The following is a 15,300-nucleotide window of genomic DNA, read 5'->3' on the forward strand; positions in this document are numbered from 1 at the left end:
GCATATAAACCACAAGGAAAAAAACCCCACAAAACAAAGAGAAAAAAATAGAACCACATAAAGTTTAGATTTGGAAATAAACTTTTGCTTCTTTTTTCCATTATAAAACAACAAGAAGGAATGAATGTGCTCCCAAGCTTGGTGTAGTACAGAACCATTTTATAAATATTTAACATTCTATAGGACTGATTCATATATTCTCACACAACTCTGTGGCAAGGCTGACCCATACTGCCGACATTCTACATATCACTGAGACAGGGAGGTGAAATTTTCCTGCTTTCAGTCTAATTGTCTTTGACAATTGCAGTGCCTAGTGCTACACTGCTTGTGTTGTATTTAAAAACAGGGGAAAGAGTAGAGACTTGTTCATTAAAGATGCAGTATCCCTGGTTCACAAAAATGCATCTGGCAGGTTCAAAATCGAATGTCAACCAAAGGTCCTTGCAGAGTGTGAGCTTCAGTTCACGTATTGGTTAGTCACCAGCACAGCTGGGCTTTTTTTTTTTTGAATTCTGAAATACTATTATCTCCATGTTTACTAATGTGCTTCATATAAATCTGCAGATGATTAAATGACTTTTCCTTTTTTTTTTCCCCTAAGTAAAGAGACAAAGCTATTTTTTGGACATGGTGTGTATGCACATATAAATATTATATACACACATGCACACATACAAGATGGAAAGGAGTTAGTGCTGTGAGGACAAGGTTAGCTTTCAGAGCTGATGATGAAAACCAACAGACATAGATTATTATACATCGGAGGGATGACTTTTCTAACAAGGGCAGATATCAGGAGTAATTCCTTTAAATCAAGAAGGTTATACCACCTTTGTATTGGTGCAAGTGAAAGGGTAGGAGGCCCTACAACTTTTGATGGCCTTGTTTTGTGACAAAGTGTGTCCTTCAGATCTGAGTAATGCACTCTCCCTCGTGATGGAGTGCTTGAGAGAAAAATGTAGGGGGATTATAAGAACAGCCCTTTACCTGAAGTCGTATGTATTTGCAGACAGTGAAAACCTTGGACATATCCCCAAACTTGCTTTCAGTGTATTAACATCTTGATGCAGGAATTAATTTGCATCTTTTTAACTAGACAATCCCCTAAAGAAACATGCTATGAAAAAACACCTAAATGTGATCTTGTACCATTTTAGATCACAGCCTCCAAATAGCTGGTAAAGACACCCAGATGTTGTATTTTAGTCAGATGGTTGATTTTCCCCTTGGTAGGTTGGTAATGCTCAAGAAAACAATTTGCCTATCTATCTGCATTTGAGTAGAATACAGACTGACTAATAGATAAATAATCCATGTGAAAGTAAATAGCCCTAATGTAAACTGCCTTCACATTTCATTGATCAGCTCAGTCAGCAAACTTTTATATATTGTCACTAATGTTCTAAATATTTTGAAGAGAAACATGCCAGAAGTACAGACTATTTCCATTTCTGTCTCACATAAGGTCATTATGAACTCCTCCTTGAATTGATATTGATCCTTCAGCTTGCAGAAATACTCCTCCAATTTATTTTACTTTTGTTGCTGTAGGAATTGTTACTTGAAGGTACAAGGAAGAAAATGAGCTGATGCAGAAAGGAATCCACACAGATATATATATATATGATGTAAAACATCTGCAGTGATAGGCTGACACAGCAGATGCTTCAGGTTCCTTAAAATTCAGGGCTGTGCCAGTGGCAGGAAGCCTCAGCCAACCACTTGGGCAGTTCTGTTGCAGCAGCCCCCACCTTTGTCCAATTGTAAAAAACAATAAATGGCTTTCTACCATGGAAATGTCTAAAACCAGCAAGTATTTAATCCTGAAAACACCACTAAAGCATATTTTGTCTCTCTTCTCAAAACCAATCCTAATATTTGGGACCCACTCAAGTTCAGGATCATGCTTCTGCCCTTCCTGGATGCTCCTTGACAAGAAGGTTGCTGAGAGGGGTCAAGGACCAGCAGCATGCCAAAACCTGCTCACTAGGGACAAAACAGGGGCTGAATGTGGAAGGCGGAAGGAAAGCAGTAAGCACAATGGGATGTGGCAGGCAACTTAGCCAGTTCAGCCCTGAATTCAATCAGACAAGGGGCCAGAAACCACCTGGAGAAGGATTAAGGTGCCTCCTGTTAGCAGTTCCTAGCCAAGCTCTCACCAAATTCAACAGGAACACTCCCAGAGCAAAGTCAAGAATAGCTGCTGCTAAGGAAAAATTTTGGTAACAATCTGGCTCTGTTTTCCTCTCCTTACAGCAGCTGTGATAGGGGTGAAGTTTTCCACTTCTGCTGCCCCAAAGCTGAATCGAGACCTGGAGAGCATGAGCATGTGTGTGTGGAACCTGCCTTTGCACACCATCTCAGTTTCTGCCTGCTTCTCACTTTGGTTAACATTTGAAAAATCCATTTCCCAGAGTGACTTTTTAAAGAGAATGACTTAAAGCTGGAAGTCAAAGGGACCATCTACAATTTTGTTTGCTTTTGTTTTGGCTACTGGATAAAAAGAGGGAGAAAAACCCACTCTAGTGCGTAGTTTTCATTTTACAAGCTGCAAAAAAAATCTGTTAGGAGTATGGTTAGGAGAAACAGTTCATCAAAACTTGTCTGAGCCTTTTAAATGAGCACAGCTCAATGGCAGATATGAAAGGCAATGTCTAAGACAGAAATTGGGTCAGCAATCTGCAACAAGGTACTTGCCAGTGTGATCAGTGTGAACCTACAGCTAATGGGGACACCTCCCAAAATATGAGGATGGTGGCATGACCAAGGTGAAGAAGTAGCCTGTGGAGGTTTGGGTAAGCAGAAAGACCAGGTCATAACAAGGATCATAGACTGTAATTGCTGTTGAAAAGAAAAACAAAATAATAATAATAATAATTAAAAAAAAGGAGAAAAGCAGGTGATGTACTTAAATCTTACTTTCTACATCCTTAATGAAAGGCACTGTTCTTTAAAATGGTACTTTTATGCTTAAAACACAAAGTTTTAGATAGACAAAATGTTTGCCAAGAATTCATCTTAAATTAGATTTTGGTTCATTTGCTCTGTTTTTAGCATGTTCTAGCTAAATATATATATATATATATATCATAAAAGAAAAATAAAGAAAAGTAATAATCAAGAGTCATAAATTTCCAGCAATACCACAAAATCCCTCATTAGCTTTCTGAATGCTAAATGTCTCCACTGATTTAACAAAATGGACAAGGTCTGTACAATTTTTGAGAACACAAACATGACCTAGTAACAGGTTGGTATCTTTCTTCTTGGGGCTTTTCAGTGCATTTATTTAATGGTCTTGACCGTACATTACTTAAGAGAAACATTAAATGCCAGTGCTTTGCAACAGTTTTGTTACTGTTTCTTTAAAGTAAACAAACAAAAAATACATTCAAAAAGCAAGGCTGTTTTGTTCATGTGATGGCAGAGGCTTTGGGCAGCTGCAACACACACTGCTCTTGCTCAGAGACATTACCAACATCAGTCAGCTGTCACCAAAGAGTTGCACGGAAAGCATTAAAGGATAAAAAGAAAGAGGGGGCAGGGGTGAGGGTGGGGAGAACTGAGCAAAATGCCACACATGCCAGCGAGTCTTTCCAGAAGGAAGACACCAGAATATGTATATTTGGGGGAGGAAAAAGAAGGGGGTAAAGAGCATTAACACAGAGGAAAATGACTTCAGGGAAAAAAACATCAGCTCTCTGAAACCTGTTTAGCAGGTTCACATTCCTAATGTAATCTGACTTGTGTTGGTGGTATTTTTTGCTCTAGTTCTTACTTTGCTTTCCAAGCAAAATGTAACAAAACTGAGGTAGAAATAATGGTGGGTACACTCCAGCCTAAGATTTCTAATGGATGCTAAATGAATATTGCATTAAAGACAATGAAGCCATACATACACAACAAAAACTCAACTTTAGTTTGGGAAGGGAAATAAAATGTACTTTGAGGGTTCAGTTTTGCTTTATTTGTACTGTTTGTTTGGTCACAGTCTGCTGCATTGCTATAAACAGCTCTGCAACTCATAACTCTGCCAGGGACCTACACTGACTCCATTCCCTACAGCTTCACCAAAATAGCCTCAAAACTATGACTAGGGCCATGCAACAAAGGCCAGCCATCACAGCTTAAGGTAATTTGCCTCTCAGAATCCTACCAAATCTTGTGTTTGACTGTTTCGGATACTAACATAAACCAATGATGTGGCTCTTTTATTCATCTATGCACCTTCTAAAGACTGTATCATGTAATTATCAAGGAGCAATATGCTGAAAACTGTTACAGTTTACCAACAAGAAAAATCACTCTGCTCTGGTTTCATCTGTCAAATTGGGCAAGAACACCACTCCTGAACACTGGGAACTGCTTCTGTTTTGAGTTCTTAAAACTGTAAAGCTTCAGTCATATCACACCTTAGTTTTTTTTCCTGGATACATTCAAAGTAATTTTCCTTGCCATTTTCCAATTGTTGAGGTAAACATACATAGTTAATATAAAGTAACATTGAAGCCTAGCCTATAACTCTCAGCAGTACATAGTGCTTTCAACACATTCCTTTGAGGTACTGTACAAATCACAATCACTTTCCTGAGTTTTTGCAGACAGAACATTAAAAGAAATGAACTGCAGAAATTAAGGTCCAGATTACCATTACCCTGTTTTACCTGTTCTTAGTTTAACACCACAGAACAGACAGGATTGAGGAATACTGTTGCTCTTAGTATAGCAAAAATCTGGCTCTCTGTCGCAACACAACCGTTCATCTCTTTAGTCCAATAATGTTTGAAGTTAAAGCTCTTTATATTAGCACATGCCACCAATGTAATTGTGAGGCAAACAAAAAATAAAGCACCACTTCAGGCACTTGACAGCAACTAAATCTCAAGAACAGCAGAATGGAATCAACACACAGGGTTCATGTCCTTCTGAAATCAACCCACTTGCACCTTGCTCCTTGGTGAGTATTGTCTAGCTTGAACAGAACTGAGCATCAACATGCGCTTTCTGTCATGTGTGGCTTTTTCAGATCAGCAGCTCGTTTGATGCACTTTTCCTTCAAGTATACCCTGGCTCTTTAGAGGCAAGGTAAATTGTAGTCTTCCCAGTACCCTTCGCAATTTTAACACTACTGAAAAGGGTTCTCTACCCTATGTAGCAGATTCTGTGTGTGCCAACATTCATTACATTTTTTTAAGTAGCATCACTGACTGCAACCAAACATTTTGTTCCATTCAACATATGTATCAAGCTCTTTTTGAGATATGCTAGGCTGTATCTTGCAGAAAGCATTTTCAAAGTCTTGATATGTAACTGGCCTCAATTGGCTGGGCATAATGGCTGAAAGGTCTGTGGCTGGCATGGCATGGAGTGGGCCCACCACGGCTTCCTGACACAAGTGAGCCACATCTAGTCCAGAAAAGCCTTCTGTGCGCTGAACAAGCAGTGCAACCTCCTTGTCATTGAGACAGTAATTGTGCTGTGAGAGCAGTTGTACTATTATCTGGTGTCTCGCTGTGCTGTCAGGAAGTGGGATTAAAAGTCGTTTCATGAAGTACCTTCGAAGAGATTCATCAATTTCTTCTGGTTTACTCGTGGCGCAGATTACTACTATTTGGTCCTCAGCAGAAGTCAGTACAGTGTCCAGCTGCATAAGGAACTCGGTTCTCATCCGACTTACTGGACTATGTTCTTCACTCACTTGAGAGGAAAGGAGCATATCAATGTCACTAACAAAAATCACCGAGGGTTGGCGACACCTTGCTACAAGGAAGGAGGCATGGACAATTTTTTCTCCTTCCCCTAGCCACTTTGTGACAAGGCCAGAGCCACTGATTTTGAAAAATGTGGCCCCCAGCTGACTAGCTATACATCTGCCCATTAATGTTTTGCCTGTTCCCCGAGGTCCAAATAAAAGGATGCTCCGAGGCAGAGCAGTCAGTCCATTGAATGCATCTGACCTCAATACTGGCCATAAAACCTCCTCCTTAATGACGGCCTTTACTAGATCTAGGCCAGCAATGTCGCTCCAGTCCACGGGAGGTCCTTGGTTGATAATCTCATTGGTAACAAGGTCAATGAGGTGTGTGTCAGTATTCTTCAGTTGCTCGTCCACAGAGTGGTTGGATGAGGTAGCTGCACGAAGTCCCGGGCCTTGCATTGGGTGAGAGAGGAGCTGCCTGTGCTCATCACTGTGCTCATTCATTACTGGGGAGGTATACTTCCCAAACGAGTCACTTGATCTCGAACCCAGCGAGTTTTTAGCAGTACTATAGGATGGGGGTGTTAGAGCCCTACTGGACTGGCTACTGAATTTCCTTTGCTGTTCAGAGGACATTAGCTGCTTTGTTGGCTTAAATGCTAAGGATGATGTTTCAGCACTTCTGTCAAAACCATTCCCCCTGTTTGCATTTGAAATGCTGTTGTCTGGCATTCGATACATGGGACTCTGTGTAGATCTCTGTTGGCCATAGCTGTAATTTCCATAACTGGAGTCCATTTCTCCTTGCCCTGCCATGTAGAAAGCTTTCCTTTTGAGAGAGCTGGCTGAACTGTTTGTGAGGGCAGACGGCGCGATGGGTGTCAGACCGTGGCCCTGGTAGGAGTAGCTGGGGACAGTGGTGGGTGGCAGAGGGGTTGGAGCAGGAATTCCTGAAGGCAGGTAAGCTGAGGGTGGTGGGGCCCCCCCAGGGCTGTACCCAGGGCCAACAGCGGTTTGAGGAGGGTAACTGGCAGAAGGGTAACTGTAACTGGAGAGGTTAGAGGTCCCATTGTAGCCGGGGACAAGGGCTGGTGGTGGGGGGGGTGGGGGCTGTAAAAGTCCCGAGCTATGCAGGGGAGACGGATGAGGGGATGGAAGTGCAGGTGCTGGCTGGCCGCTGTAACTGGTATGCAAGTATGAGCCGTTGTATCCTGCGGCATATTCCTGAGATGGGAGCCCTGAATGAAGACTGGGAACAGTGTGACTTCCACAGGTGCTGCTGGAGTAACTGGGTTCAGCCAGGTTACTGGCCACCCCAGGAGAGCTCCCAATGCTGGCTGAGACATCTGCGGGAGGGAGGGCTGCACTTACCCCAGCTTTGCTGGCAGTGATGACATCTGGGACACAGTTCATGGGATACACGCTCTCTGAGTTCAGAGATGGTTGCCAAGGCTCACTTTCATTCTTCCGCCCGTTTACCAGCCCCGAGGGAGCGTCAGAGTAATTGCTGAGAATGGGTCGCTCGGCTGGGCCTTCCAAAATACCGGAATATTTTTCTGCATACTTTTTCAGCAGATTGGAGGCAGTCAGAGCTGAGATGTCGTCGTTTGCCCAGGCATACTGGTAGGTGCGCTGCAGGTGACCCCGGTAGGCTTCCACCTTGTGGGCAGGGGACCGGGTGGTCGAAGTGATATCGAAGTGCTGTTCTGGCCACTGGGCATGCTCCGGCGTCCACTGCATCTTCAAGCCTAGGGCAGCAGGAAACAACAAAGTTAACAGTGACCTCGGCCATTTTCACATGTTTCTAAATGAATTCTCAAACATACTGTCTGTGAACTTCTTCAGCTCTCTGAAACACTCTACTTAACACCATCAGTCCTTTAGGAAAGAAAATGCAATGGCCTTATGAAGCAGTATGAACTGCTTGGTTTATTAAAGGCACATACACGTGTAGCCACATTTTTTGCCAATTCAGTAGGGGGTTATTTGTTTATATTAAAAAAGACAGGAAATGCTATATTTATCAAAGTAATTAAATAAGACAGTATATTTTAAACACTCTGCGTGCAGATATGCTGTTAACATACCAGGCTCTGTCCTCTTTCATCACTGTTTCAGTTTTATATTTTAACCAATATAAAAATGTGAGACACAGCTGACACATCATATCTAGGATACCTCTCTTATTTGGTACTGAACACCTAGTTAGCAGAGTATAATGCACCCTGCGCAGAACAATATGACACAGACATAGCAGGTCATTCCATAATCCAACTCTCATCTAAAGTGGTCCACGACAGTTTCAAATCTGCTTCGTGGAGTGCAGCAAAGCAATCTCCCAGGCAGCGCTCTGTCGCTTTCATCACACAAAGCCTACAACTCGGTATGAATTACAACTGGCTCCTTTCTGCCTCTCAGTTCTGTTGTTGAGGGTCTGGAAAAAAAAAAAAACAAGCATGACTTGTCTGTCGGTCTCCCTGCTTGCTCTCTCTTCCCCCACTCCGCTTCACAGCCCCCAGGGTACAAAGAAAGAGGGTTAAAGAAAAAAAAAATAAAGTAGAAAAAAAAGAAGAAAAGGAAAAGAAAATGTAGCCAAGTCCCTAAAAGTTCTGTGTCTTTCACAGCTAGCTATTAAAAAAAAACAAAACCAAACAATAAAAACAAAAAGTACACCTATCAATTAAAAAAAAAAAAAAGAAAAAATGCAAATTTCATCTTTTAAATTAATCTTTTAATAATGTGACATGAATTATCCCCCCTTCTTGGATCCACCACAACGGGTAACAGCAATTTTCCAGTGTTAAGATAACCCCCTCCAACTCATATCCATGCATGGTAGACACATTGCTGTTTTGTACAGCTGTATCAAACAGACCTCCTTAATCTCTCTCGTATTACCAAAAGTGATTTTTGCAAACAGTCTTGTGCCCTCTGGCACAGATTCCCTGATAAGGCGGAGGCCTAGTCGAAATGAAGCATCTGTGGCACTCCTTCCCCTCTGAATTACTGCAGTCTATTTTGACAGCTTCTACCCCCTCCTGTTTCTCTCCCCAACCCCTTTAGCTCTTCATTGCCTGACTCTGGCATTTGACATGGCCAGCTTAGCCTCGCTGAGCTAAGCCTAACACAGCACACAGTTTGGTAACAGAATGGCATGTTTATTCCCTTCTGACTCCCTCTTCCTTGTTTGCAAAACCACTGCACCAGACACTGGAAGTTAATTAGCAGGATGATGCTGTGCTAATTGTGTTAATTTACAAGGTTTTAGTCAAAGAGAATCATGCCAGGGCTGGCACTGCTGTCATGCTTCCGACTTAATGATTAAGAAATACTGAAAACAAGGTGGGAAGGATTGCAGTAATTACACAATAAATGAATAAAGCAACAGATTAATTTGCAATTATATTTTATCGTGGTTGCACTCATTTGCATTTGGAGTATTTTTTTTGTGGATTCATGTATTTGCAAATCTCTAAATCATTTAAATTTAAGCTGAAAACTGCAAAGTACCTCTAATGGAGCCTTATATTTTATAAGTACAAGTATTGCAAATTTCACTCTACCTGGGCACGCCATTGATTACTTATGGGTTTTTTTTTTCTTACTGACTGTTCTCTTTCCCTTTTTTTTCAAACACTTTGACAAGTTGAGAAAAATGGCTGTTAACAATCATACAGTTATCCTATAAAAGTTAATTCAGAGAAGTGCTTTTTGACAAATGCAGCTTTGAGACTGAGATTTTGGCAGATTTATTTCTTTCATTTAGCATTAATATAACATTTTTTTACTAATTGTTTCTGATGTGTCAACCACTGCCTTTCAGAGGGAGTAAGTATATCAAGAAATTGAGAGAAATTATAGAAATCACGCATTTAAATGATTGCATTTTAAAAATGCAATTTTAACGAGAAGCTATCAGAAGCTTTCCAGAAATCATACTTTGTTAAATTCTGCTGGAAATCTGAAGAGCAAATCACCAAGAACCAACTGCAAGTAATCAGTATCTAAAGTTCTTCTAATGTCATGAGATTTACTACAAGCTTTTTTAAAGGGCAAAAATATGTATATTTCTGTAACACAGAACTGCATAACAGCATATAAGTTCTTTGCCCTATTAAAAAAAAGACCAAACAAAACAAAACCTATCTGTGTTCTGCAATATTTGGCTTATAAGGTTACCAAAACACTGAAAGCTTCTGTTACAGAGATGCAGAACTTGAGTAGATTGATGATTCACTAGAAATTAAAGAACAGATGCCACGAGAAAGACTCTTTGCAAAGAATGCATTAAAGCATCAGTGAAACTCCTGAGAAAGAAGGTAAAATAGACATGGACGAAGCAGAAAACCTGGCTGGGCTGATACTTGTACTGTATGCTTTTGGCACATTGTCTTTAACTGCTTGTGAAAGAAAGCCTATTAAATTTAAACAGATAAAAGAATGCACTAGGTCAGTGCACAGCAACATATATACACAGTACCCACTTCATAAGCTTTTCAAAATACTTTTCATAAATACTTAAAAAAATTTAATTTTTACTCTTTTATTTAGAATGGATCATGTGCTTTTAAAATAATTAAATTTCTAGTCACAGGGGGGAGATGTATTTAGATGGTATAAAAATTCAATTCTTTGGATTTTGTTGAGATTAATTTATTTTTCTTATTACGCTGCAAAGGAATGTCAGAAAATCTAAATTATCCATTATAAGAGGAGGGGGGGAAACCACATCATCAGCATTCTTTATTTAGAGTAATTGCTAGATAGACCAGTAGTTTCACATTGTCATGCTATGTTTGGATATGCTCACTGCACAATAATTGAAAGTTTATTTATTGATGCATATTAAATACCAGTGCATTTAACAAAGGCTGTAAAGGCAGGATTAGACTTTGATTAGATAAGCTTAAGAGAACAGGACTGTTCTCATCCCATGAAACATGAGCATTTATTCCAGCACATCACAATCATTAGTGTTATTTGGAAGCACAGGTTAATAGTTAACCATAAGCATATTTTTTGCTTTAGTAAGGCGTGAAGAAATCTGTATTTACATGGAGTGCAGTGGAATGGTCTGGACTGGGGGGCACAATGAGCCATTTTTTCAATTTGATATTAATTAAAAATGCAGCAAAGTTTTGCTAGGTTTGACTCTATTTGTAAATAGTTCAAAAATTGTTTGAAGTAAGTCAAATGTCTGACTTGGGAGAAAAGAAGAAGCTGCAGTTCTTTTTAATTATGTCAACATTTCTCCCTCTCGCCCTTCCTGGCCATAAATTGTTAAATATCTGTAGCCACTTCCTCTCCCTATTTTAAATTTTATTTTATTAATTGGTTTTTGTTTGAGCTGATACATCTTCCTGCAGTTCTTTTTTTTAGGAATCCAAATGCTGACATAAACACGTAAAATCTGGTAAACAGAGGCATATTAGAAGTAGGGGTTTTTTATTATTTTAGTGTAATTTAAACTCTGACATAAACCACAGTCCTGCAGATAGTATATCTGCTTAATAACTTACTGAAAATCCAGAAGCAATGCAAGGCGGAATGTATCTTTCAATAAAAATCTTTGCAAACTTGAGAATCCTCTGAGCTATCAATATTTTTGAACTGTGTAAAGTGTGCGGGTATGTGTGGTAAAAAGCAACAGGAAAGGACTCTGTTCTTTAAGTACAGGCATGTACTTATCAGAGAACTGCTTTTAAGATAAATTTAATACACTACATAGAGAGGCAGCGTAAGCTTTTTTAGCAGTATGTATTTTTCCCTGTCCTGACAGCCTTGCTATACATCCCTCTTCCATAATTCTTCCAGTTGGATCTATCTGAATTACATTTAAAGTAATTATAGTCAACAATTTCATTATTGAATTATTTCAGTCAAGTGTTTGACCATTTTTTCCCCTTCTAATTTTGTGCACTTAGGCTGAAAATGGAAAATCTAATACACAATACTTCATCAGTTTCACATATAATAATTCCATACGGCAGAAATCCACTTACATATTCAGATCTATGAATTAAAACAAACAGAAGGGGAAAAAAAAGGAAAAAATGGCAGAGTTATGAAAAGATAACACGGCAATCTGAATGCAAAAAGGAGCTACCAACATCCTACACATCCTGGATGTCCAATGGGGCCTGATTCTGCTGGGAGCTCAAATGAGTTTGTGCATACAAAGAACCCCCCAATGCTGGTGCCCTCAGTATCAGGTCAAACTTCTCATCCCCTTACAGGATTATATCTGTCAAAAAAAGATAAATAACTAGCCTTTCCCTTCAATTTAAATACAAGAGTTTCTGTTGAAAACAGGCATGGAAACATCCAGCTAGTAAGCTATGACCATGTTGGATAAAACCACCACAAAGGATTTACAGTGTCCCAGCTCACCAATTTGTTTAGCAACAACGTGCCTCAAAGGATACTGGAACTTCAGTAAACCTCTCATCTATTCACAACTCTAATGAAATAATCAAACTAAAAGTAAATCATATGCAGCTGTGGTTTTCCTTGAGATACCAGCAGAGGCTGCATTTCATTTCTAGAGATGATGGTGAGAAATACCTGAATGTCCCAGAGCTACTCTGCACAAGGCACTAGAAGCAGGGCAGCACACCAACTTTCCCAGCCAGCCTAACAAAGTTTCAGTTTGGATCAGGGGCCTCCAACTGTTCCTTCACCATACCTTGCGGTCTCTCTGTTCCTGCCCTGTTCACCCCTGCAGTGCATAGGTCCTATGTAGCAGAGATCTGCAAATTCCTTTGTAAACATCAGTACCTCAAGCAGGTTTTGCACTTTAGGCTTGTTGTTAAATATGATCCAAGCAACTGCCTAATGCGCTGTTGAAAAGGGTTAGACTGTACAAGCAACGAACCAGTAAACGAGATGCTTCTGATAACTGTTTGTATCAGACTGGTAGGAGCACACTGTTCAGGACAGGAAACACCTCCAAAACCAAAACTCTGAGTACTACCAACTCTTCTCCCTCTAGACTTGAAAGTGGATGCAAACTTCATTTTGAACTGCTAACAGACCCCCAAAACTGTCCCTGCCCACTGAACTGCTCTCAGCCCTGTTCAAAATTATTCAAGAGAATAAGTACAGAACATAATGATTTTAGCCAAGGGTTTGCTTCTTGTGGACATACAGTGATTGGCTCTGCCAAAACAGCTATTCACTGGCCAATATGACTCAAGTCTCTTACTTCAGCGCAAGCTAACGGTGTTAGGACATTGAGCATCAGGCCCTAAATACACATTTTAAAATCCTTCTTCAGCATGGGGCAAAGATGAATAAATGAGTCATACTGTAACCGCTGTTCAAAATGTAGGACACACAACTCCCTGCATTTGTACTAAATCTGATAATATTTCATAAGACTGTATACTGTCATATGTCTCATAATAATAAAAATTAATTCAAGATAAAAAATTCTTTTACACTCCACTTTTTTATTAATAAGCATAATTTCAACTGTTTTAAGATAGTGCAACTGATCTCTCTTAATTGGAAACAGGAGGGATTTTGAAGAGTGGATTTGAAGAGGGGTTTTGAGCTAATTATGTTTTGCGGGGAAAAAAAAAAGAAAGAAAATGATTCCCACATTTATTTTCTAATTACTCAGTGAAGACCTCTGCTCCAGTCCATGAGGAACTCCTTTGACGTCAAAGGACTCGGTGGGAGGATGAACCTCCAACTGAGATGCCCAGCTGTACAGTCCCAACTTTGGAAGCTTTTTTCAGTAAGTGGCAGCCACAAACTCACAAAAACAGGCCTGGAAAGTGCTCTCTGCATTTTCTTGGTAGGGGTCTGTTCTTCCTTCTACTACATATTCATGCCCTGCACATCAGTGCGAGCAAGCTGCTAGGAAGAATAGTCAAAGCATTTCAATCTTTAAAACAAAACACTTAAATCATCAGTAATATGGAGGATCACATATATGTCAACAGCACTTAAAGATAAAAGCAGTAAGAAAAATGCTACATATTTTATGAGATTCTGGACCAGTTAAAAATGAAATTCCAGTCATGAAATCTCAAACTGATGCACCTCAATTATTTAACTTAAATATTGTCAAATGATTACTCCTTCAAAATCACACTTTCACACCTTACAACAGCAAATTGCAATAGTACAGCAAATGAGTTCTCTCCCCCTCCAGCCCCCTCCCCGCCATTTACATAAAGAAGCCGCCTTTGATAGTCACAAAGACATCTCTGGCTAAACAGCCTTTAGCAGATCCATCAGCTTCAAAGGCCTTAAGAAACAGAAATAAAGAGAAATAATAGTCAAGCAAGCAAAGGGAAACTAGGTCCAGAGATGACACTAGCATATTTTGTCAACAGAAGCAGGTTGGACCACAGGCCAATGCAGCAGCACCCCACAGATGTGGCTGGTAGGGACTGGAGTCATTAGCTGGCACTCATGGGATCCCCCAGGATGCTGCCACCTCGGAGGTGTTGGTTTCTCTGAGGCAGCAACCCCTGCCACAAAAATATTCTCAGTTCAGGGCTCCATCTTTGCAGTGTAACCACACTGATGTACAATCGTTGCTTACCACAAGTTAAAACCATTCATGCACATGTGTTGGAACCCATATATGTAGAGAATTGTTCATATTTATCATTAATTGTACTTTACCTTTGAAATATTTTACTTTATCGTCTCCCCTCACCGTACTCATTTGCCCATAAGACTTTTCTAAGCCAACTAGAGAATACAATAATGAAAACTATAATTGGGTTTTCTTTTAACCTGTTATGATGGTTTCTCTTGACAGGATTTACATTTTTAAGCTCTTTCTGTCAAGTAGCTTGGAGCAGTAGCATGTCTTTAAAGGACCTAGCATGCTTTGTCAATGCCAAATGAATAAGATCACAATAATTTCTGAGAGAAAAATCAGAAGAACAGTAACTGTAAACAAATGTAAGCATAACTTATATTTAAAAACATCACTTTTTGCAGTCCAACGAACACATAGCTATAATGTATTTTAAAAAGATTGAATATACGACATAATCTGCAATTTATGCCTATATAAACATGAGAATCAATATAATTACTGCAGGATAACTAGTGATTCTGAGAATTAAAATATTTACATGATAAAATATAGTCATGAATTAATATGAAGTCTGGCCACTTGGCACAAGTATTTATGCATATTTGCAAAGTCAAAATAGTTTAGACTGGGAGTGTGACTGTGCTCCCACTAAAGTTCTTCATTCAAGGCTCCAATAAATCCAACTGAAGCTTTTAAAAGTGCAGTAAAATATATACTCTCTTTTAAAGCAAAAAAAAAAAATAGCAGAAGTAGCCTTTTATTTGATTCCCCTTCCAGAAGTGAAGTTTGAGGCACATTTACCTTGAAAGAGCATAAACAAATCCTTAAAAGCAGAGCAGACAATGTACCTTTGTACCTTATCGTGTTTCTCATGTAATCAACTGAAGCAGGTGAAACACAAAACCCTGAGCTTGTTTTTTAACAAGTAAGTGAGAGGCAGAAGGAATAAATTTTCAGCAGTAGGGAGACCATTATGGAACATTCAGATCATGACCTAAACTCTTCTAGGAAGAAAAAATTAATAAATGAAAAATAT

General features: G+C 39.6%; 1 protein-coding gene across 4 annotated transcripts in view; it reads right to left on the bottom strand.

Moving 5' to 3' along the window:
- FIGN (fidgetin, microtubule severing factor) overlaps positions 1 to 15,300 on the bottom strand; it is a 102,921-nt gene that overhangs the window by 2,307 nt on the left and 85,314 nt on the right. For all 4 annotated transcript variants that reach the window (XM_071562433.1, XM_071562436.1, XM_071562435.1 and 1 more), the window contains one exon: positions 1 to 7,449. This exon is cut by the window's left edge and continues 2,307 nt beyond it. In XM_071562433.1, the coding sequence (XP_071418534.1) occupies positions 5,204 to 7,449 (2,246 nt within the window). In that variant the 3' untranslated portion in view covers positions 1 to 5,203. The remainder of the gene's footprint in view (positions 7,450 to 15,300) is intronic.

The sequence above is a fragment of the Pithys albifrons genome, chromosome 8 (genome assembly GCF_047495875.1).
Source record: "Pithys albifrons albifrons isolate INPA30051 chromosome 8, PitAlb_v1, whole genome shotgun sequence".
Lineage (NCBI taxonomy): Eukaryota > Metazoa > Chordata > Aves > Passeriformes > Thamnophilidae > Pithys > Pithys albifrons.